At 40.6% G+C, this 24530-nt stretch overlaps 1 protein-coding gene across 1 annotated transcript in view; it reads right to left on the bottom strand.

Moving 5' to 3' along the window:
* ADAMTS19 (ADAM metallopeptidase with thrombospondin type 1 motif 19) overlaps window positions 1–24530 on the bottom strand; it is a 275279-nt gene that overhangs the window by 182911 nt on the left and 67838 nt on the right. Inside the window, exons 4-6 of the mRNA XM_077816366.1 lie at window positions 18080–18252; window positions 17009–17092; window positions 14045–14202 (exon numbers count right to left, since the gene is read on the bottom strand). Coding sequence (XP_077672492.1) covers window positions 14045–14202; window positions 17009–17092; window positions 18080–18252 — 415 coding nt within the window. The remainder of the gene's footprint in view (window positions 1–14044; window positions 14203–17008; window positions 17093–18079; window positions 18253–24530) is intronic.

The following is a 24530-nucleotide window of genomic DNA, read 5'->3' as shown; positions in this document are numbered from 1 at the left end:
TACCAGGACTGGGAATCTAGAGAATATCAATTATTCTGGTTCAAGAAGCATGATTAGGTTGCCCAGTGCTGAGAAGTGGCCTGGAGAGAATGGAGTAATTTTCCTTTCTGTAACTTGGGCCATCGGTGCTGTGCTGATGCAGATACAGTTGCTGGTGGTGTCAAAGTACCACCCAGTACTAAAAAGTGATGAAGTCCCATTCCAGGCCCTTCTGGAACCAGACAGTCTTGTTCCAGAGCAGGTGGTATCTTCTGGCTTGGTACAAGATGGAGACTTTTGCCTCTTCTTAGGGGAATTGGATGAGGAACTTTACCTCATGTTCTTATGGGGAGTGCCTGTCTCTCCCTTCCATGTTTGCTTTGGCTTACCTAAGTCTCTGATGCCAATGGGGGGGTAGGCATGGAGGTAGGAGAGAAGGACTGCTGAATCAGCAAGAGTAGCACTATAAGGGATGCTCCTATTTTCTTCAGTCTGACATATTTTCTTCAGTCTGACATATTTTGAGGGGGGGAGGGTCTCCCTGGTCAGAAGCTGTCCCTGCGCTTGAGGACCTCTCCATGAGGAATCTTTAAACTCCAAATTCCTTTGACTGCTTTGTCCTTCTCAGGAATGACCTGCAGATGGATGTGGCATGGATTTCCACCAGGCAGTACAAACAGGCATTGTGATCATCTCTTACTAGGAAAGGTTTCAGGAAGCTGATCATTCTTGAAGCCAGGAATTCTTGGCATGTTCTCCCTGGCTACCAAAAGAAGAACTAGGGATGGGTTGGTACTGGAATCATTGCCTACCCAAGCAGGGAGGTCCCAAAATTTAGGGAACCATGCCCCAACAATCTTCCTAACTAACTAGACTAAAACAACTTAGACTAACTTTTTTAAAGAACTATTTACAAGAAACCTAAAGCTCCATCTTAGACCATGAGCAGTAAGAAGGAACTGAGTAAAGTTCACCAGCCCCCTTTACACTGTCAGTGCAGAGGAAGAAAAGAGATCATGCGTGGACCAAATGGACACCACTAGGAAAAAGTTATCTGATCCTGGTGCTTGGGACACAGGCATAACCTGAAGCACACTACACACAGGAAGAAGCACTCAAAGAAGAAATATAAAATCATTGCAGTTAAAATTTGCAGATGACACAAAAGTTGGTGGAGTGGTAATTAATGATGGGGACAAGTCAATTTATAGACTGATTTGGATCACATTGTAAGATGGATTCTTTTGAACAACATCCATTTTAATACAGCCAGATGCAAGGTCATATATCTAGAAACAATGTATACAGGTCATGCAAGCTGGGAGACCATATCCTGGAATGCAGTTACACTGAAAAGGACTTAGGGGTCATTGAAGATAACCAACTGAACAAGAGCTCCCAGTGCAATGTTGTAGCAAAGAAGGTAAACACCACACCTGTACACATAAGCAGGGAAATGTCAGGTAGAAGCAGGGAGGCAGCATCACCTCTTTTATTAGATATTAACGGAATAATGTGTCCAGGTTAGGAGTCCAAAGTTCAAAAAGGATACTGAAAAATTGGAAATCGTTCAAAAGGTTTCCAATATCTGGAAAACATGCCTTATAGTGAGATACTTAAGAAACTCAATCTATATAGTTTAACCAAGAGAAGGCTAAGAGGTGATTTGATCACAGTCTACACGTACTTATATAGTGAAGAGATTTCTGATAGTATACAATTTTTTCATTAGCGGAAAAAGGCATAACACAATACAGTGGTCGAAAGCTGAAGCCAGACAGACTAAAAATAAGGAACAATTTTGAACACTGAATGTAATTAACCACTGAAGCAACTTATTCAGCGATGCAGTGAATTCTCCACCACAGTCATATAATCACATCTCAATGTCTTTCTAAAAGATATGCTATAGCTCATACAAAATTTATCAGCTTGATGCAGAAATTACTGACAGAGGTTCTGTGTGGAGCTCTGCAAATAATGGATTGTTTGCTTTGCTATCGGTTTCAAAAGATTGGAAACAGAATTTGGTTTGGGTCAAACTGAAACCAAAATTTTTCAGAATTTTCAGCAAATTGAAAAAGTCAAAAATTTCATTTGGGGTCAAATCAAATGTTTCTTTTTGACATTTCCAAAATCTGAAACAACCTGCCGAAACTACAAAAACTTCACAACTGTATCATTAAACCAAAATCTGCATTTTTCAGTTAAAAAAAAGAGTTCCATCCAAAAAATTTCACCCAGCTCTAGTTCTGTTTTATGCAAGAAGTCAGACTAGATGATCATAATGGTCCCTTGTGGCCTTAAAATCTATGAATCTATAAATCTGATGTAGGTAGGTTAATATGTGATGGGTCAGTAGGACTAGGAGAATATTCTAAGCAGATATGTTTAGCTGGTATAGCCCACTCCCTCCATTCGAGAGAAAACGTGAATTCCTCATGAGTTCTAATCCTAGCCTTGGTGCATACTCTCCTAGGTAGAATTTGCTAAGTAATTGGACCTCACTGCTTTAGTTTCTCGATAATGTGGAAACAGTAATAGTTTCTCGATAATGTGGAAACAGTAATACATACCTACCTACAGCATGCTGTAAGTGTTGTGAGGATTAATGTTTCGAAAGAATGGTTTTGTATCAATTATCTATATAAAAAGTTGCCATTTACTTTACATGAATTAAATGCCTATTATTATTATTCCACTTAACTAGAAGTTCTATCCTATATAACTTAAGGTGAAATCTTTTTAGATATTGAAGGCAAATACAAATAATTTTCTAATCAAAGTCAGTTGCAAAGGAAAACTCCATTTTTTTAAAAGTATGTCTGCTGTACAGTAAGCTAAACAAAGGGCAGGTTGGTATATGGATCATTGGCTCTCTGCATCTACAAATTAAGTTTCTGCTTATGTCACAAAAACAAAACTAAGCAGACAATATTAGTAGGTAAAAGTACTTTTTTATTTAACAGTTTTTCTCTCTGTGTGTATACAGAAGCTCTTCTAATGCACATTCAGACACATCACAGTACATTGCGTTGCACTACAGCCAGCTGTAGATTGGAGCAGCAGCTAAACATGGTACATCATTTGTATGGTACTTGAGAGGTACTCAGATACCTCAATGTTGGGGCCACATAAAATCCCAGGTGTACAGATAGTAACTGTGGATCCCCTGGGCCTTCCCCTGTCCTGCCTTCAATTCCACCCTCCATGCAAGCTTATGCTGGGCAAGGATGGAGACATGATGATAATGCTCCCTAAACAACCACTGTATCTGGGTTCTCTCAGTGTAGCCAAAGTTCAAGACTTAAATAACATGGTGGACCTTGTTCCATCAATGTGAGTTTTCTTCAAAGAGAAAAATATTTCTATATATGAAAATCTTTAAAGTGATGTGTTAATCAATTAAGTGTACATCAGATTGTTTTAACAAGAGAGACCTTAAAGCAATTTCTCTCTTAATTCCTAACTTCTCCTTATAATAAAGCCCCATTCTCATCTACTTTTTTTAATCCCCTTTTCAACACACTTGTTCTCTCTCTTCTTTCCTTCTATGGCACTTTACATTAAACATGTAATTGTTTCATCAGAATAAGCCTACCACTAGAAAAATAGAACCAGATAAAAACCATGCACTCAAGGAGGACTGTTCTAAATTAAAGGAAAGTAATCCATTTGACAACACATCTATTGTAAACACTGCAGCCTATTTTTCCCATGTAGAAGATAAAAGTGTGGTAGAAAAGTTTGGTATATAGTTTCATACAGAAACCTTTGTCATGAAGAAAAGCTAGATTGACTGATTGTTGAGTCAAAGAATCTAAGAAACCATGAAAAGTGAGGCATACATATTTCTGTGAAACATATAAAGCCATTAAAAAGTCTCTCCAGAAATCTGATATTCAGTATTTATTTTTAAGTCCTTTTGTGTTTCAAAACACATAGAGTTCATTGACCTGCGAAGAGCATTGTGTCCCCATTTCAAAACTCTGTGCCCTGCTGCTCCATTTTCATGCTATAGAAAGGAAAGGGCCAACTTTTAAAAGGCCTGCTACAGAAACAGTTAAATAAGCTATAATACTTGGTTTCTACTTGTAGAATATAGAGTAAACAGTTGGTATTCCTCTGTCTAAATATTATTTCTCTCAGTAAAGCAGGTCTACTGTCCAAGGCTGTTTGCAAGTTATGACAAGGGAGCCTGTTCTGCATTTGTAAAACAGAATGAAACTCTTTGAACTAACAAAACACACAAGTGTAGCCACACATGGGGTTAACAATACCATAAACTTTGACGATGTGCAGAGGGAGTCTGGATTAGCAAAACATTCCCACAGTCAGCAAGCCATGCTGGTATGATCTATTAAAGCTAAAGCAGCCCTGAGATGAGAGGTAGTATGGTCCAGTGACTAGTACTAGTAGAATGGAACTCAGGAGGTCTAGGCTCTAATTCTTGGCTCAGACACTGACCTGTTGTATGACCTCATTCAAGTCACTTTGCCGCTTTATGCCTCAGTTTCCCCAAAGGGATAATGATATTTACCCCTCTGCATAAAACACTTTGTAATTCACAGGTAAAAAGTGGTATGAACTAAGCAAATTATTATTAAAAAGAAAATCAGAAAAATCAAGACTTAAACAGGATTATCTGATAGAAGCATTTTACAATCTAGAAATACAACAGAAGACACTTCACCCACCAATGAAATGCAGCCAGCTCTGGGTCAAACACAGCTACTGCAGGTAATACACTACAAGAGCCTGTTTGTCCCTGCCTCCTCCTGAAGCTGCTGCTGGCGCTGCCAGAAACATGAAGGAGTCCAGGGCCTGGGGGTGAAGCCCATATTAAGGGGAGCAGTTGGTCAAGTGAAAGTTTTAGGTTTCAAAATGACTTGGGCTGTGTGGCATGGGCAGACTGATCTCCAGAAGTTCTCCCCACTTCCTGCCTGAAACACTAATACCGCTTGTTGCCTTCAAGGATATGGTGGGGAAGAGAGATCTGTCAGAGGCCACTGGGGCTGTCCAATATGTTCTTTTTAAAGCTATCACATAGTTGCTAATTAACTCTTGAAGCATTTGCAACAAGCTTTGTTCTTCAGCCCTGCTCCCTAGTTCTGTTCATCAGCCCTGCTACCAGCTGCTGTGCTTCCCTACTTATCTATGCCTGGCAACTCTCCATGCCCCCTCCCCATCCATTCTTCCCCATTAGTCGCACCTTCCCCATATCATCTAGTCCCAGGCCCTGTCAACACACTCACAGTTGTTAAACCCTAGGTTTGAGTCTCAGTCTGACAGGCTTCCTTAGATCTGTCAGACTGGGGATGCCTTCTGATGAGTTTTTGGAAGCTTCTTAGATGTAGTCTTATTAGTATTACCATAGTAATAGGAAGCCCCAATCAAGGATCATTGTGTTCGGCAGCGTACAAACATTTAACAATGAAAACAGTCTCTGACCCACAGAACTAACCTAAATGACCCACAAAACTGGGTGGGGCTAGGTTTGGAGGATGAGTTTAGTATGGAGAAGTTTGGATGAGTGTAGTATGTAGCAAAGTAACAAGGGCCAGGTCTCTGACAGCTTAGACTTCAATTTGTCCCACTTTCCCAGCTCTCTCCATAACCTCTTTTTACTAATGCAGTAGATTCTGCTTATTAGCAACCTCTCCGAGGTTAGTTCCGAGCAAAAAGGTGCTATTTTCCAGATATTGCCAATAAGCAGAAGGCTCTGTTTTCAGGGGGATGCACAGAAATAGGAGCATGGAACAACAATACACTGCAAAGTGAAATTGTTAACTTTCAGTTCAATACAGTGCTCTAAAAAAACCCCAGCCAAACATGACACACAAATAGATACACTGTATAATAGTATACCATAGGGCTTAGAGCAAATTTAGGAAGTCTCACCTTGTTGTGTCTCACAAAGAGTACAGTGGCACACAATTCTATAAAATAAAAGCTTTTTAAAAGCACCAAAGAAAAAAAAGTTTTTCTAAAAACATTTGTCCAACACCCACTTTTTACAGTTTTCCACCTCCCCCTGTAAATCTTTTTCAATTTTGCAAGCAGCTTCATAACTGTTCTCAAAGCCACAATTCTGGGATATCCTGTGGATAATGTCCACAAGCAAAGGCTCTTTGAGTTTCTTTTCCCAATGCACTATCCTCTTGTGGGTCAAGAGTAGCCTGTGGGTGCTTTACAGCCACTACTGTTTCCAAAAGTTCTGTATCAGTGAGCACACCTTCCACCTGCAAATGACTGTCGAACTCAACAATGACCTCAAATTCCTCTGCTCTTAGGTTTTCAGGAACTGAAACATCAGCCAGCACACTGGTGTCCACCAAGCAGCATTTTTTGCTGTTGATGCAAACCCTCCCTTTCAGAATGAGTTTCCAAAAGTCTTCTGGAGATCAGTGGCCCATGACTCCCTAGCAAGATCAAGGGCATCAGAGTTGTTGTTTAACAACATCCATTGTTCTTAGGTGTGGGTCAGCATGAAGAGAGGTTTAAGACAAGCACAGTAGTGAACTTTGAAGTTTTTGGTGACACCTGTGTCCATCAACTGTGTGACTGAGGTTATGTTAGGAAGCAAGAATTTTAACAATGTGTGATAGCTCTAGATTAGCTGAATGAGCTGGGCAATTGTCAATCAGCAGGCACACATTGTAGTCTGATAGGACAGCTCTCTGTTCCCGATCTGTAGCCACTCTTTAAACAACAAACTAGTTTTCTAGGCATTTGCTGAGCTTCTGTAGATCATGGGCAGCTCTGAGTGGTCCGTCAGGAAATGTGGGCACTTGCTCTTTCTGATCACCATAAGAGTCTGTTTCTCTGTCTCATCCATGTTTGCACAACACAGCAGTGTGATAGGGTCCATGTCTTTTTTCCCTCCTGCAAATCTTACTTCCAGCATGCCAAGGCTTCTGTTGGGATAGCCCTAGTAGAAGAAAGCAGTCTGGTCATCAGCACTGAGGATGTCAAATGGCTGGAATTCCTCTAGAATGTTGGTAAGGTGTCCACCCTCCATTTAGCAGTTGTCAGAAAGTCAGCATCCTGTTTCTTGCCTTGCTGCTTTGATGAGCGATGTGCCAAGCTTTCCATAAACCGAGACAGCCATCTGAAGGGATGAACTCCTTCCCCTACTCTGCCTCCAGCTGACTCACTTTCTGTTTCAGCATTGGCCCAGAGAGTTGAGTACCTTGGCCAAGCTTATGCTGGAACCAGAGCCACAGAGCTTCACCAGCCTCTGCCTGCTTTCCACTGCATTGACACTTGTACTCCTAAGGTCAAGCATCAATGCAATGGAACAACATTGTGGGGTGTTCCCGTGCCCCCGTAAAATAAATTAAATGAAATAATGGACTTTGAGATACCAAACTTCTTGGCTACTTGCACTTGCTTAGCACCAAGCTCGAGTAGGGCATCCAGAATCCAAACTTTATTGGCAACAGATACGTCATTTCAAAATCATGGAACACAGAAGAGGTGCTCAATTGTGCATGGCCAGAGCCAGGAAATTGATTATGTAGGATCTCTCCCTCCAAAAAAAGTTACTAAAAAGCAGCATGCCTTTTGCCAATATCCAAATTCCATTAATATCAATATTAATGGGATGGGATTGTTTGCCATTAACAGCAATTCTGATAACAGGCAACATCTAAGCTGCCTTTGGATTCTGACCTATTGGGATAATTCCAAGGAGACTTTTACAAGCCAACAGATATAACATCATTGCAATGATCCTGAGCTATGAACACTGAAAATTACTTGTATGTATATGATTCCTTAACCATTCAATAACTCTCTTCTTTTCTTAATAAAATTTTAGTTAGTTTACTAAGGATTGGCTGAGAGCATGATATTTGGGTAAGATCTGAAATACAGACTGACCTGAGGGTAGGGTAGGGTAGAGTAGGGTAAGTGTCTGATCCTTTGGGATTGGTAGAACTTTAAGAATGGTGAACTGGGTTTTCAGTGACCTATCACTATATTAGATCTGTTTGCTAGATGGGAGCCAAAGGCTGGAATGCCTAAAGGGGGCTATGTTTGGCTTCTTGTTTACCAGTATGGTGCTACAGAAACTCCTTTGTTACTGGCTTGGTGAATCTAATTATAGAATAAACCACCAGTCTGGGGGATTTTCTGCCCTATTTCTTGCAGTCTGTCCTGAGTGTGGCATTCTCAGTCTGGCCCATCCAGGTACTCGGTCACAGAGGTTATTCCGAATAAGGGGATGTGATGGAGCAGAGAAACCTCACTTCAGCACAAAAGGGGTTAAAGAGAGCCTATGGGCCGCGCTAGCTCCACTCCTCTAGACCTGCAGCCAATGCCAGTCCTGCAGGGAGAAGAAAAGCAGAGAACCTGGATCAGTTCACGCCTGATAGGTTGGGCTGGGCAGTTTGCTGTGCGGGGGGATTTCTGACCCCAAATGAAATCACCCTGGAAAATGAAGAAAAAGTCTACTAGAGAAGGAGAATGAATACAAAGTAGGGGAAAAACAGAAAGAAAGAAAGAAAAAAAGAGTAGAAGCAGAAGCAGATGATCATGACAACATCAGCAAAAAAAGCAAAACTAAGGAAGGAAATAATAAACCAATATGTTATAATTGTAAGATTCCTAGCCAAAGAAATAAGTTTAGGTGACATTAATCCTGTGAAAGTAGTTGACTGGATTTTTTTAAAAAACATAGGGGATATAATAAGAGCCAGAAGACTGTGAGATGGGGATCTTTTCATTCAATGTGAAGACAAAGAGCAAGATGATAAACTGCTAAAACCTAAGACACTAAGGAAAGTTAAAATAAATAGGCAGCTACCAAAGTATTTGACTGAAATGAAGGGGGTAATACGGGGAGTGCTCTATAAAACTGACCAATGATGAGATAACCAAAAGCATAGGACCGGTTTCAGAGTAGCAGCCGTGTTAGTCTGTATTCGCAAAAAGAAAAGGAGTACTTATGGCACCTTAGAGACTAACAGATTTATTTGAGCATAAGCTTTCGTGAGCTACAGCTCACTTCATCAGATGCATAGGAGAAGATAGAGTGTTAATAATCAAGTGACTAATTAGTAAACAAGGAGAAGAAAGCAAGCCATCAACAGCAGTGCTGATTACACTAAGGGAGGGACTCTACTTGAGAAAATAACACTAGAGTTTCAGATATCCAGAAAAAAAAATCATATATCCTCCCATCACCAAGTTGTTATAACTGCTGACAGTATGAGCATGTAGCGACTGTTTGTAAAGGGAAAACGAGTTGGAGTAAATGTGGGGGAGAGCATTCCTATGAAAACTATTGACAAGGATCAAATATAGTAACTGTGGTGATAATCACAGTAAGGCAAGCAGAGAGTGAATTACAGTAAGATAAGATAGAGAGATACAAAAGCCAAAATCTGTTAGCAACATATGCAGAAGACCAGAAGACATAAGGAGATTCTCAAAGCATCTAGTAGAAAAGGAAGAGAATCAGCACAGGCAAAGGGGAACTGCAGACACAGTCTCTTTCTATAAACAATATGATAAAAACTGTTGAAGGAATAGGTGATGATATACTAGTAGCAGTTAAAAAAATAAATGTTTATTATATTTATGATAGAAGTGAAATTGTACATCACAAACATGGGGAAAAAGAAAAAAATGAAAATTACAGCAAGGGCAGCGCAAAAATACTTGCACGTCAGTGATTTGTCAATGGACTGTATTCATGCAATTTTGAATGAAGTTCATGGTGAAATATGACTAGTATGGGATATCACAATCTTTTGCTGGATTGCACACAGCTTGACAGAGAATTTCAATGACAACGTAACAAAGGGTTTAATAGCAGCAGCTTCTGTAAAGTACCCCAAAACTATAAACTCACTTCTATGGTGGAATAAGAAGTGCAACGTGACAGTTAAAGAAAGGAACAAAGCCTATAAAAAGCTAAAAATACAATGAACAGCAAAGAGCTAATGAAGTATAAAAGTAGTAAGACAATAATACAAAAAATAATACAACATAATATAAAAAAATCAGAGAGTTGGAGGAAGTACTGCGGATGAATAACTAAAGATACCAAGACATCACAAATATACAGGCAAATTAGAAAAATGAATTGGATTGAGACTAAAGGTAACCACATCCCAAGTCTCATTAGGTCTGGCAAATAGTTAAAAGTTCTGATACCAAGGAAGCAGAAGTTTTTGCAAAAACTTTGAGAGGTGAGAAATGATGAAAATCAAAGCAAAATTTCCCACCAGATTTAAAAAACATTTATTGAAAGAGAGGATTTTTTATGTAACTGAGGTAACAATGAAGATACTATACTGAATGAATGGTTTTGTGGGGGAACTTTAAAAAGCTACTGATATCAGCAAGAATACATCCTCATGTAAAGATAACATATGTAACATAACATTTAAATATCTGTTTGAAAGCAGTTTGAGGGTTCTCTTGGAATTATATAACACTATGTGGGGGTAGGGGGGAAGGAATGATATCAGTAGGGTGAAAACATGCAGTAGTAATTCCAACACAAAAGCCAGGAAAACTGTCCACAAAACTGGATGCCTATAGACCAATTGCCCTTATGTTCTGAGTAAAATTATGGAGAGAATGGTGAAAAGTGTCAAATACTTACAGATGGGTCCAAAAAAAAGGGGGGTGGGGGGAGAACAGGAAGAGTACAGATGGCAGATGTACTAATTCCCAGTTTTGGCATACAATATAAAAGCATATCATGACAGTCAAACTAGTAGCAATAATCCTAGAATTAAATTGGATCTGGGTAACAGAGTTAGTACAGATGAGGATACATATAGCATTAGCTTGGATCTTAATGGCTATCGCTATTGGGATAACAGGGAATGAAATGTAGGACAAACCAGCTAAAAATTCTGTAAGAAATGGAAGAATTGACAGAGATATACAGTTGAGTAAACAGGAATTCAAAAGCCTACTACAGAAACATTTAAAAGAGGAATGGCAACAAATTTGGATTAATGAAAGAAGATGATGATTTTTTTGTACTGTGCCCTAGAGTTGAGGGCCGGGATAGGAGTAACAAAGTACTTTTGTTTAGAGTACTAACTTGCCATCGTGGCTTAAACAAAACTCTTTTTTCGAATAAATAGACACAAAGATGGATTATGTGCTCTCTGTAACGTGGAACAAACAACTAATCACTTTTTATAGGTATGGAAGGGCTTTGAAAAAGAAGGGGAAAAGCTTTCTGAGGAATTCAAAGTCTTCAGGTAACAAAAATTACATTATGTGATTTAGTAGAAACATCAGGGAAATGAGTTATTATTAAAAAGCATTGTTACATTACCTGAAAGACAAAGGGCAACTTGACAGAATATAAACAGCTAAGTATTAAGGAATTATTGTTGGCGGTGGCTATACACTATTCAGTCAAGTCTGATTCACCATAAAAAAGAGAAGATAAAGAAAAAAAAATAAAGTTCAGGGCTGACTGGTGAAGAGGCAGGAGGTCTCTGTACTTGAGGGGAGCTTCACGACAAGCCTGACAACCAGGACAGCTGCCTGGGGAGAAGGACTGCTTCCCTGACCAAGAGAGACTGTTGACGCGACTGGGGAGCACCCGGCAGTGAGTGAACTTCACTAGGTGACTTTAAGGACATTGTGGGGCTAGGCCTCTCCACCCTGGCCCACTCCAAGCTACAGACAGTTTGGATTATAGGGGCCATGCCTATAAGTGGACACCACTCCAAGCTAAAGACAGTTTGGATTATAGGGCCATGCCCCAAATTGAAGGGACAAAGGTAGGAAGGAGCCCAAGGCAGCAGGCTTAGACTCTGTACTGGGAGAATTCTGCTGATGTTGATTTCCACAGGGCCCTGGGCTGGGACCTAGTGGAGAGGGAGGGCCCTAGGGTTGCCAGTTTTGGTTGGACATATTCCTGAAAGTTTCATCACATGACATAAATCTTTCATTAAAGATTAATATTTAATTCTAGAAGATTCCAGGACAATCCTGAAGTGCTAACAACCCAAGCAGGGCCCAGGTCCACCTACCACACCCCCTTAAGATCTGAGGCCCAGATGCATGTGGAGGCCAGAAGATTCCTGGCCTAAAGTCAGGAATGGCACCTCTGCAACCCAGGCAGAGAAGCAAGGGGCTTGAAGTCAGGTACACTGATCACTCGGCCTCCTGGCACACTATCACAGGGGAATAGTGCTATGTTTAATTTTTAAATTAGGCTTCAACCTGCCAACTAGCACACGCTAAAGTATACCTTGTCTTACCTCCACTAGTTTTAGAAAATGTTAGACTGTGCTAGCTAACACCTTTAAAAACTCTTTCCTATTATAGCCAAGACAGACCTCAAGTGTTATTCTCCATTTTAGAGGAAATGGAAGTACAGGGGGGTTAAGGTCTAGATTTTCAAAGGTATTTCAGTTACTAGTAATGCAGATGGGTGCCTAGTGGGATTTTCAGAAATGCCCAACCAGCTAACTCCCACTGGAATCAATTTGCTATCCATAAAAGTGTCCAATCCTTTTTTAATCTTGCTAAATTCTTTGCCTCAGTGACTTCCCATGGTGATGAGTTCCACAGTTTAACTACACATAGAATGAAAAAAATGTTTCCTTTTATTGTTTTTGAATTTGCCACTTTTTACATTTAATTAAATGTGTCTCCTTGTTCTTGTATTATGAAACAGGGAGAACAGAGGCTCCCAACCAATCTGCTCTATACTATTCATTATTATATGTACTATTATCGTCCCTCCTCTTCTTTCTAAGGTAAACAATTATAAACTTTTCTCTTGTCTCCTCATGGGAATTTTTCCAAACCCCCAATCATCTGTGTCACCATTCTCTGAACCCCCTCTTAATTCTGCAATATCTCTTTAGAGATGGGGTGAACAGTACTGCATCAGTAATGTAAATGAGGCAACACCACTGACTTTTCTGTATTATTCGCCATTCTATTCCTTATGTAATCTAACATCTTGCTTGCTTTTTTTGGCTGCAGATGCACATTGAACAGAAGTCTTTATTGAGCTGTCCACAGTGACACCCCAGGTCCCTCTCCTGAGTTTATACAGTAAATATAGCACCTTGCACTGTGTATGAATAGTTTAATTTTTTTCCTCCAAAATACATTACTCTGCACTTATTGACATTGAACTTCACTTGCCAACATGCTGCCTACTCATCTAGCTTGGTTAGGTCACTCTGAAGTTCTCCACAGTCCTCTCTTGTCTTGGTTAACCTAACTAATTTCACATCACATCCACATTTTGCAACCTCGCTGTTCATCCTTTTCCAGATCATTAATATATTTATTAAACAACAACTAGCACAGTACAAGTACTAGTACAGAACCTTGAGGAACCCCTCAAAAATATCTTTTTCTATAATGAAAATTGACTATTTAATCCAACTCTTTATTTTGTCTCCTAGTCTATTTTTGGTCAATGACAGTATTTGCCTCTTATCTTGTGATTACTTAGTTTCTTTAGCAGCCTCTTGTGAGGGAACTTGTCAAAGGCCTTTTGAAAATCTAAATAATGTCAACTGGTTATTTAAACATTCAACAAATGCTAGCAGATTATAAAAACCATGCTGGTTAGACCCTATCATTCCAGGTATTAAATTTTCAATGATCATTTTAAACAATTTTCCAGATTCAGATTTAAAACTTACTGGTCTGTTATTCTCCAGATGACCCCTAGGTACAGCATGTATTACCCCCCAAGCGTCTGGAACAGTAGCTCTTTTGAATGAGAGATTGCATATTTTGGTAGCCTCTCAGCCACCTCAAACTGAAGCTCCCCCAGAACTCCTGGATGTATAACATCAGGACCAGGTGACAAATTGCTTTTTATATCATCAATTTATTCCAGCACCTGTCCTTCTAACAACTTGATCTCTAATAATAGCTCACTTTAATTACCAGAAAAGAGCAGGAGAGAAGGCTGTAATCACATTTCTTTCCATAGCTAAAGCTAAAGCCAGACTGTATCACCTCACAAGACAACTGAACTTCTCTAATTCTACAGTGCTGCCAAGAAGACATCAGGCTATTTTTTTAAGAGACTGTTTTTAGAAAATATTACCTTGTGATAAGTATGGCTGCATCTACTGATGACATGTCTTCTCCCCAACTTGTTGACATTTCTAAATGTATATCATTCTTCTTGCCAAACTCCTCATGTTGCCACTTACAGAAACTCTCCAGCATTTTTTCCCCATGATGCCCGATATACATATCTGCCTGAAAATTGAATTGCTTGTTTTATTATATGAACATGTAAATCACAATGTATATTTCTTTCATCTTTTAATTGTCAACGTATACAAGTTATGAGATCACAAATCAGAATTTCCTAACAATGCCTCACCCCACAGTTAGTCCCAGTTACTCATGTGAAACTATTATAAGAGATTTAATTGTCTGCCATGCATTGTTAATCTATCGTTGTCTAGATATGAATATATTTCTGATTCCTTGTTTTTCACTTTAATGATTTTTTCCTGTAGTATATATAAGATATGTGTACAAAGAAAAATGTTCTCAAATAATTTTACAAATATAAGCACGTGATTTGTCTCAGTTAATAAAGATATTCTATTTCATTTGTCATAAAATATACATGGCACAATTGTTTTAACTTCAAGAACAGAAGCCATCTTCATTTGACTTTAATTAAATCAATGCTGGTGAAAATTATGCCCTCAGATACATACATTGAAGCTTTTCACCCATATTCTTCTCCCCATATGTGCTGATCTTCCATTGATACCAGCTGGAGTTCATTGCATCTAGGGAGAGCACTGATACCAAGATCCAGTGTTTGGATTTGAGGGATCTTTTTTTCCTGAGAGGATTACTATATGTCCAAACAAGAAATGCTTCTTTAACTACTAGCCTAAGTATAATTTAATTGATTTAAATGTATAAGTTAAAAATCTCTCTTACATGGATAATAAGATTTCATTTTTTATTTTTGTGAACTCTAACTAAAATATGCAAAGCTTTCAGATACTTTGTAAAATAACAAAACGTCCACATACTACTGCTTTAAAATATGATAAGGGAACAATATGTAAGAGGACTGTTGCCCCTTACTAACATTCAGTGGGGGTGTTTTGGTTGGCTAGCTCCCAGTACTAAAAGAGGATGGGTCTATGGGAAATCAGGACCCTGAGACTGAGTCCCCAGGAACAATGGGGAGAGGCCAATGCTCCAGCTCAGCCTGAATGACAGGGCAGGCAGGATAATCAGGGAGTCAGGAGGCCAGGGAGCTCCCGTCCTCTGTGTGAGCTGGAATTGCCTGGGTCAGACAGAGTGGGACTGAGCTAAGGAGAAAGCAGGGGCCCAAGCTGAGCTGCAGAGCAGAGCTGTGCCAGATCCAGAGGGACCAGAAAAGCAGCCCAGAGAGAGCGCAGACCCTGTCTTGGGAGCAGAGCTGCAGCCCCAAAGCCAGAGGCACAGCCCAGAGAGAGCAGACTTGGCCTGGGAGCAGAGCTGCAGCAACCAGAGCCAGAGGGGCCAGAAAAGCAGCCCAGGAAGCAGGTCAGTGCTGGGAGCAGAGTCACAGAAGCAGCCTGCAGAGCAGACCTGTCCTGGGAGCAGAGCTGTAGCAACCAGAGCCAGAGGGCTCAAAGAAGCTGCCCAGGGAGCTGGAGGCAGTGCAGAGACAGAGCGATGCAGCTGGGGCTGGAGCAGTCCGGAGCTGGGTGCGGTGAGCAGCTAGAGAGTGTGACGGGGACCCTCAGCAGCGGGCCCAGCACAGGGAGACACCTCAGCCAAGAGGCTCTGCAGGCCAGGCTTGGATTGTAACCCCAACAGGGTGGCAACAACACTTGGAAGAAGGGTCCTATCACTTAGAGCCTGAGAGCGTGTGGTCACCACCAGAGCAAGTGTCCAACCCACAGCATCCCTACAGCACAGCCAGGGCCTGAGAAGAAGGCCTGGGACATACAAGGAACAGACTGTGAACTGCCCTGATGTTCCAGAGACACTGTTTGTGATGTTCCCTGCCACAGAGCGGGTTGATGCGTTTCCTTTAACCTTTCCCATGTTTCCTTATTCTTTTTAAAATTAATTGTTGATTAAGTAACTTGAATTTGCTTTAACTTGTATGTAATGGTCAGTGGGTCAGAGAAGTGCCCAGTGCGGAGAGAGTACCCCAGAGTGGGGACACCCTAGCCCCTGTCCTAGGTGACCACAGCAGGGTGGGGGTTGAGCCCCCCAGGAATCCTGGGCCCAGCCTTGTTGGGGTTACGAGGACTCTGCCAGACAGGAAAGTGGAAGGGGAGTCCTCAAGGGCAGGGAGGCCACTGGGTAAAGGAAGTGGGAGCGAGGACTCAGATCCTTTCGCTAGCCCACTTCACCGGGGTAGTGCAGAAGCCAGGAAAGTTCCCCACAATAGCGGGACTATTCCCCCGCTTACAAATAGGTCACTCCAAAGAATGACCCACTTTACAACAGCTGATTCATCTGTTCAACAAGGGAACAGGATTTAAAAGATGACTTCTAAAATGATGTCTGAAAGACATATCATGAAAGAGTGGTGCTACACTCTTGTTTTGTTTATGATATGACTGACCTATATCTCATTTTACAACTAACTGTAAGCTTTGAAACTAAAAGGATTTTGCTTTCAGAGTGTAATATCCACATGCACAGGAAAAAAAATAGCTGATAATGGACTGAAGTTTGTAAATACCAGCCAATTTCAACAAAGGATAAATTAAGAACCTGACTAAGAAAAAATCATTTACAATTTTTAGGTTACTTGAAAGCCATATATACCCTCAATTTTGAAATAAACTAGGTATGGGAATTGTCTATCACTGTGTGTATGTATAGCACCTAGTGCTATGAGCTCCCAATTTTGATTGGGGTCTCTCGCCACTACAAATAACTATTATAAATATAACCGAGAAAAATTATCAGGGTGTTATAAGTGATGAGTATTCTATGCCTTAATGAGGCAGCAAGCAACATGCCCCTACCCTTCTATTCATTCTACAAAGTCTTGTCACAGAATAAGACATATTCAGTACTTTCTTACTGGAGTCTCATGAAGTAGAACAAGCTTAGTCACTCGAAGAGTCACTTGAATTCCAAGGCTCTTGTGCTGGAAAAGGTTAAAAACCTTTAAGAAAAAAACAAAACAAAACAAAAAAACATGAGCGCTCCCATTGGACACATTGGAATACATTACAGCCTTAAAAAACATCAAATCTCAGAATTTAAGGATCTCTTAATTTTGTAGAACTTTGACTTGACATTTGAATTTTCTACACATTAAATATAACACAATACTTAGATATTACCATTTTTGAAGTGTGGGGAGGAGGAGACAGATAGGGCTTATCCAGTGTTTGATCCAAGAATCATAAAAGAGCTCTATCTTTTTCCAGATGACCTTGACAGAGCTTTAAAAACTATTGCCCATTTCTTCAAACACTTCCACATGTACATAACGAAATGCCATGAGTCCCACTGAGATAAATGCAGGACCGAGGCTAAAAGTGAGCAGCAGATGGCAAGAAGCAATAACTCACAGGGCCAAACAGAGTAGTCGTGATCAAGTTTTCACCCACTCTCCATTTCATGATCCTTTATTCTGTGATTTTTTTTTCTTTACATACTGCAGTTACTAATTTTCACTGCCTTCTGGATCAAATAAGTGTGTTGCATTCACATTCATTGCTGGAAGGAAACATAACTTTGTCCAAGACCGTAAGATTGCTTCTCCTCCAGCCACCAAGATCAAAAGATCCTTCTAAATGAGAAGAGTACCTCTTCATAATGAGTTCAGATCAGACTCTTGTCCTAAGCATTCAACCTGAATATAGTTCAAATAACAATATGGGTTTCTAATCAAACAATCATGCTGTTCAAATCCCACTTCTTTAGCTTATTATTATTATTGAAGGTACAAGATATGTCTGCAGAATCATAGCTTCTGTGCTGCTGAACATTCATGGTACATTCTGATAGTCTGTTTAATTTTATGGAATGCCCACTTACAGTTAATTATGCCTGTTGAACAACTGTAATAATTAATTCAATCAATCTCTGGGCATACATTTTTCTTTCTGACAAAATGCCTTGATAAGTTCTAAGAGTTTCCTACCATATTTAAGATGGTTAAAATAAATCGCCTGGCAGCATCTGCTCCATGATATGAAACCATAGCTGGATCTGCAACCACTACAGTTTCTATATTGTACTCCTGGGGTAATTTATAGGAGTATCTTTTTTTTCTTCCTCTTCCTCCTAGTTTTTGATTCCTGGATTTTCTTTTATCTGTAACATAAAAATATTGCTACATGAATTCATCCTTTAAAATAGCAGTTTTATATTAGTATCACTGACTTGATATTTTTAGGATTTGCTAGAAAAAGAGTTATACTATAAAATGTCACTGCCAAGACATCTGGGAGTAGAGCGATAACTACAACTACAGGATTACAGTAGAACTTTGATATTACAAACACAAGTCTTATGAACAACCAGTTATACAAACCATTTTTCCCAATGGGAGGGAGGGGGTGGAAAGCCCATAATGAAGGTGACGTTGATGAAATACAACTCCACATCCCTTCATATTCTGATGTCTTCAATGCACTAGAAATCACTTTGCAATGGTTTGTGGGACAAGAAGAAAGCAGTGCAGCGGTCCATACTGCAACTCATGCACTGTACTACTTTAACTCAGACATTGAATTTTATGAACTCCTCAGTACCGAGGTAGTTAGTAAAATAGGGGTTCTACTGCATATGCATTTATAATACAATGTAATAATTAATACATGCTAACATGTATTTGCTAGGGATACTTATCCAGTCATGCTTAGTTTGAGGCTATGGACTGTATTCAAGCATGTTAGCCGCTAGTCCAGCATACTGCTCAAGCTGGAATTCTGTCCAGCTGCTGCATGAGTACACCAGAGCCAGGGAGACCCTTTTCACCTTCTTCCCTAGTTCTAGTGTACACATGTAAAACAAAACAGGATTTTGCCTTCAGTCTGGCTACTGGAAGAATACTAATTAAAGTCATGGGTTGACACAAAAATAGGGTCACTGATGTTACAAGAATATCTCTCTGCCTTCGGAAAATACAGGAAAAATTTGAAGTCCACACACCTCTCCCCCTTCCTATGTCCCCTCCCTCAACACACAGAAAGAAAAATCTGGATTGAAACACATTCACACCCTTAGGAACAAGAGCATGTTGTACACATCGACCAATTCATTAGTAAATATCAGGGGACAAACTCTGTTTTGGAAGAAATGATTTGAAGGGTCATATACTGGAGGATTTAATTGAAATACTTTCCTCAGTTTTACAAAAAGGATGAGAAAAACAGGACTTCAAAGTAAAAGTTGCTGTAATTATATACAGATTAAATAATGCACAAAAGATGACTTGAGTAAATGAGTTTCTAAGCACACAATAAACTCCAAATTGAAAACATATTAAACTCATAGATGAATAGAGACCACCAGTTCTTGTTTATCTAAAGCTGCTTCTTCAACAATACAACAAAATTCCCACTACAATTTAGGTTATTATAAAAAAAAAAAGGATTTGAATTTATTTCCTGGACCAGAAGGTAGCCAGGTATTTATACAGTAATTAGCAACACTAATTTTAAAGTTTAATGAAATAACAAAATAAAATGCAGCGCTATCCATGATTCATATTGGACTATGTTGCATGTCACAAAAGTTGTGGTCCCGATTTTGCTCCCATTTAAGTAAAGTAAAATAACTCTCAGAGCTCCATGGTGTGGGTTTGGATCCTATGTTTGAAACACAATTTATGCTGGAGATAGCAACTATAGATACATGTTCTGAGACGCTTCAGGCATTAGGAGATTTGAGCAAAATGTTTTTCAATTGATCTGTCTCATCCCTACGTTGTAAATTCCTGTACACCATCTTATGAATTTCAGCATGCTTTCCAAAACATAAGAGTAAACTTTTCACAAAAGTACTAAAATAATCTCCTTAGGTTTAATGACTTCAAAAAATATTACTTACAGAGTAGTGAAAGACAATACAATACTATCTGTAAAGATATGTTTATGAAAAATTGTGGTTTGGAGACACTCCTTCATAAGGGACAGTGTTAAGTGTGTGGAAATTTGGAGATGTGCCCTGGAGGAAGGGGCTGGGAAAACCACATAGCTGTGTGCAGCAGCTCACTACAGAAGCTCTCCAGTTTGTTTTATTACAGTTTTATTCCTTTCTCAATCACTGGTTTGTTGTTTAATGAACCCCAAGATCATTACATGGTGTCAGAAGTGCTGAATGAGAAGGAAACTGCAGTGATTTTGAAGTTAACTCCTCTGTTTGCAACTGAAAGCAGAGACAAAGGGAGGCACCAGAGAAGCATGTGAAGCACCAGGCATAGAGGCTTTTGCATGTATTTGGTGAGCACAATAGTAACTCGACTAGCTTAAGAAAGTGTGGGGGAGCCCAAAATGGATGTATTGCAATCTCGTTCCAGTCTGAAATTGTCAGGCAATGTTGCGGCAAACTGGAAAAAATTCAGACAGAGATTTGAATTGTATTTGGCAGCCATAAGGGCAAAGGAGAAAAATGATAAAGTGAAATCATAATTTTTTTTGCATGTTGCTGGGAAGGAAACTTTTGATATTTATAACAAATTTAAGTTCGAAGAAGGTAAATGCATGAAGTTAAATAAAATATTGACTACATCTGAGGAACACTGCATGCCAAAAAGGAATGAGACCTTTGAGCAGGACCTGATTAGGGCAGGGGCTTTACGGGCTGCATCCTAGGGTCCCAGCTCAAGGGGGGGACCCCGCAAAAATAAATCACAGGCAGCGATCTCCAACTCCGGGCTGCTAAAAGTGCCACAGCGCAGTGGGGGCTTAGGCAGGCTGCCTGCATGCAGCCCCTGGCAAGAGGGTGGGGTGAGGTGGCTCCGCATGCTGCCCCCAACCCCAGCACCGTCCCCACAGCTAATGGCAGCTATGAGGATGGAACTTGCGGGCACAGGCAGCACACAGAGACACTCTGTCCCCCTTCCTCCAGGGGCAGGGCCATAGAGACGTGCTAGCAGCCAGCCATTTCTGGGAGCAGCATGAGGCCACGGCATGCAGGCAGCCTGCCTGAACCCTGCTGTGCCACCAGCTGGGAGCCGCCTGTGATAAGCGCCTCTCGGGCAGAGTCTGCACCTCACACCCCCCTCTTCCACGCCAACCCCCTGCCCCAGATCAGAATTCCCCTCCTGCACCCAAACTCCCTCCCAGACCCCGCACCCTCTCCTGCACCCCAATCCCCTGCCCCAGCCCCCTCCTGCACTAAACTTCCTCCCAGAAAAAATACTTGTATACAGGGGCCTCACAAAATCTAATAGCCCCAGGCCCACAGGAGAGTTAATCTGGCCCTGTCTTTGAGAGATACAAAATTTTTACATGAGTGCAAAAAACTGATGATGCCATAGAGCAATATGTCACAGAATGAAGGAAACTCAGTAACCTATCTGTGACTTTGGTGACCTGGTAGAGTCTCTGGTTAGAGATAGAATCATTTGTGGCATTAAAGACAATGTGTATAGTGAGACACTGCTCCATGAAAAAGATTTAACTTTAGAAAAAGATCTCAAAATATGCAGGGTAGCAGAAACTGTGAAAGAACAAGCCAAAGAACTGAATTAAACAGAAGGAATTATCCATGTACTAAGTACTAAAGAATATAGCCAGAATAGGTCAAATCAGAAAGTGGAACCACTCACTATGAAAATCACTGATCGGGGAAAAACTGGATACAGATGGTGAAGTGGAAGGTGTGGATCACAGCATGGCCCCAAACTATGTGTTGCCTTTGGGAAACTCTGTCATAAATGTGGGGGAAATAATCATTTTTCAAAATGCTGCAGATCCCAAATGCAGAAAAGTCAAGTGCATTCAGTTAAAGACAATCTGGTTGAGGAGTTTTTCATAGACGTACTAGGATCTACCAAGCCTGATGAGAGGAACTGGATACTTCCTATGACACTGAATGGAACAATTATTCCACTGAAACTGGACACAGGAGCTCAGGTTAATATTCTGTCTGAACAAAATTATGAGAGACTGAAAATAAGACCAAAACTGGAACCAACAAAAATAAAAATAACTGGTTATTCTGGAACTAATATACCTGTGAAGGGGAAGTGCATTGCTAGCATTAACCATAAAAGCACCATGTACAGGCTCCCTTTTATTGTAGTGCTAAAGGAGGTGACACCAATTTTAGACCTGGCTGCATGTGAGAAACTCAATCTGTTAAAATGGGTGCTCTCTTATGCACATTTAATACCCTATTTGGAAGATACAAATTTTTACGCTTATCCTTCAGCATAGCTTCAACATCAGAAGTGTACCACAAAGCCACACATCTGATCTATGAACATATTAATGGTGTTGACACCTCAGTGGACGACATCATCATCTGGGGATCAATTAAAGGAACGTGATTGTAGACTTCAGGAAGTCCTGCATGCAACTAGAGCTGCAAACCTCAAACTAAATAGGGAGAAATGTGTTTTAGGAGTTACAGAATTGATTTTTTGGGGGGACATTATTTCCAATGAAGGTGTAAAACCTGATAAGAGGAAGATTTCAGCCATTGAAATGATTCCATGTCCCAGTCAAAGAAAGATGTCCAACAGTTCCTGGGAATGGTTAATTATCTTGGAAAATTCATACCTAATTTATCTGCCAAAGCAGTGGCTTTGAGAAAACTTCTAGAGAACAAAAATGAATGGTATTGGAGTGCAGAACAGGAGGAATCATGGGAAGGTTTAGGTTACTGCCACAACAACAGCGTCCTTTAGGCAGTTTTATTGTCCAAACTTAAAACAATTCTTGAGCTCACCCTAGGCTATACTCCCAGGGGATTTTTCCCCTTTATCTTTCACATTCTTACTGCCTCTCCTTCCAGGAGACACTGGCAGTCTTCCTACTCCTGATTTTCTGCCCTGTTCCCAGAGTACCAACTCGCGAGACCTTTTCTCTCTAGAGGCCCCTTTTTAGAAGAGGTCCTCACTGCCTCCCCTCCCCGGGGACCCTGGCAGTCCTGCTTCCTTGCTCTGACCCACAAGGTCTCCCTCATTGACAGTCCTCCTCCTTCCCCTGACCAGAAGCCCTCTTCTAAAACCAAATCTGGGTCAGCTACTTTAGCACAGGCGCACTGGCTCTGCTCCCTCTTAAAGGGTCCAGTATAACACTATACAAATTTAAATATACTTTCTTCAAAGCTAAAATAATTTTTAAAATATAAAATAAAATTCTGATAGATATCTTAATTCTAATATCTCTGGCCTTTTTGCATGACCTAAATTTAGTGTATGTGACTTGTCCTTAACTTTACACAGATGATTGTTAATTATAGAATCACAGCATATTTTATTAAGTATATGTATTTTTGTCATTTTTTGAGAATCAGTTTCATTAAAAACTTCAGTGTCAGGATGCTGACCAAGAAACACATCCTACAAGCCATAGAAGAGGAGGTTACTCACTCTGTACAGTAACTGATGTTCTTCGAGATGAGTGTCCCTGTGGGTGCTCCACTCCAGGTGTTGGTGCATCCCTGTGCCTTCGCTCAGAGATTTTTATAGCAGTACTCGTACCGGTCACGCACGCGCAGAGCCTGCACCACCACCCCCCACCGCTCTGAGTGTACCTTAATAGTACTTGTGTGCTACCGGTCTCCTCAGTTCCTTCTCTGCAATGGAGGCTACCTCAACTCTGAAGTAGTGGGGACGAGGGTGGGTAGTGGAGCAACCATAGGGACACTCATCTTGAAGAATGTCAGTTACTGCACAGGGTGAGTAACCTCCTCCTCTTCTTTGAGAGATGTCCCTGTGGGTGCTCCACTCCAGGTGACTTAAAAGCAGCGTATCTCAAGGAGGTAGGGACTTCGGATTTGGTAGGAATGCAGTAGATAATACAGCTCTGCCTAATCGTGTATCAGAGAGAGGGCCTTGAGTGAGGGCATAATATGTGTTCAGAAACAGATATGTATTCAGAAGTCCAAGTGGCTGCTTTACAGATGTCAGCCAGAGGAACTTTGCATAGAAAAGCCACGGAGGTAGCCACAGATCTAGTAGAGTGAGTTCTGATGTCGGCTGGAGGCCTAACTTTCTTTATCTGATAGCACAGTCGTATACAGTCAGAAATCCAGTTTGAAAGTCTCTAGGTAGAAATAGGTGTCCCTTTGGAGAGCTCCACAATGGAGACAAAGAGTCTAGAAGAGTTCCTAAAGGGCTTGGTTATATCCAAATAGAAGGACAAAACCCTGCGTACATCTAATGTATGCATTGTGTATTCAAAAGAATTTGCATGTGGTTTAGGAAAGAAGGTTGATAGGTGTATTGACTCACTGATGTGGAATGATGAATGCACCTTTGGAAGAAATTTAGGTTGTCGTCAGAGGGTAACTTTGTCCTTAAAAAATACTGTGTATGGTGGGTCCGCCATCAGAGCTGCTATTTCTCCTGCACACCTGGCGGAGATGATTGCCACCAAGAATGCTGTTTTCATAGAGAAGTATAAGAGGGAGCA

This window comes from Eretmochelys imbricata, chromosome 5 (assembly GCF_965152235.1).
Source record: "Eretmochelys imbricata isolate rEreImb1 chromosome 5, rEreImb1.hap1, whole genome shotgun sequence".
Lineage (NCBI taxonomy): Eukaryota > Metazoa > Chordata > Testudines > Cheloniidae > Eretmochelys > Eretmochelys imbricata.
Note: the sequence above shows the minus strand (reverse complement) of the source record. Positions and strands in the feature narration are given on the sequence as shown.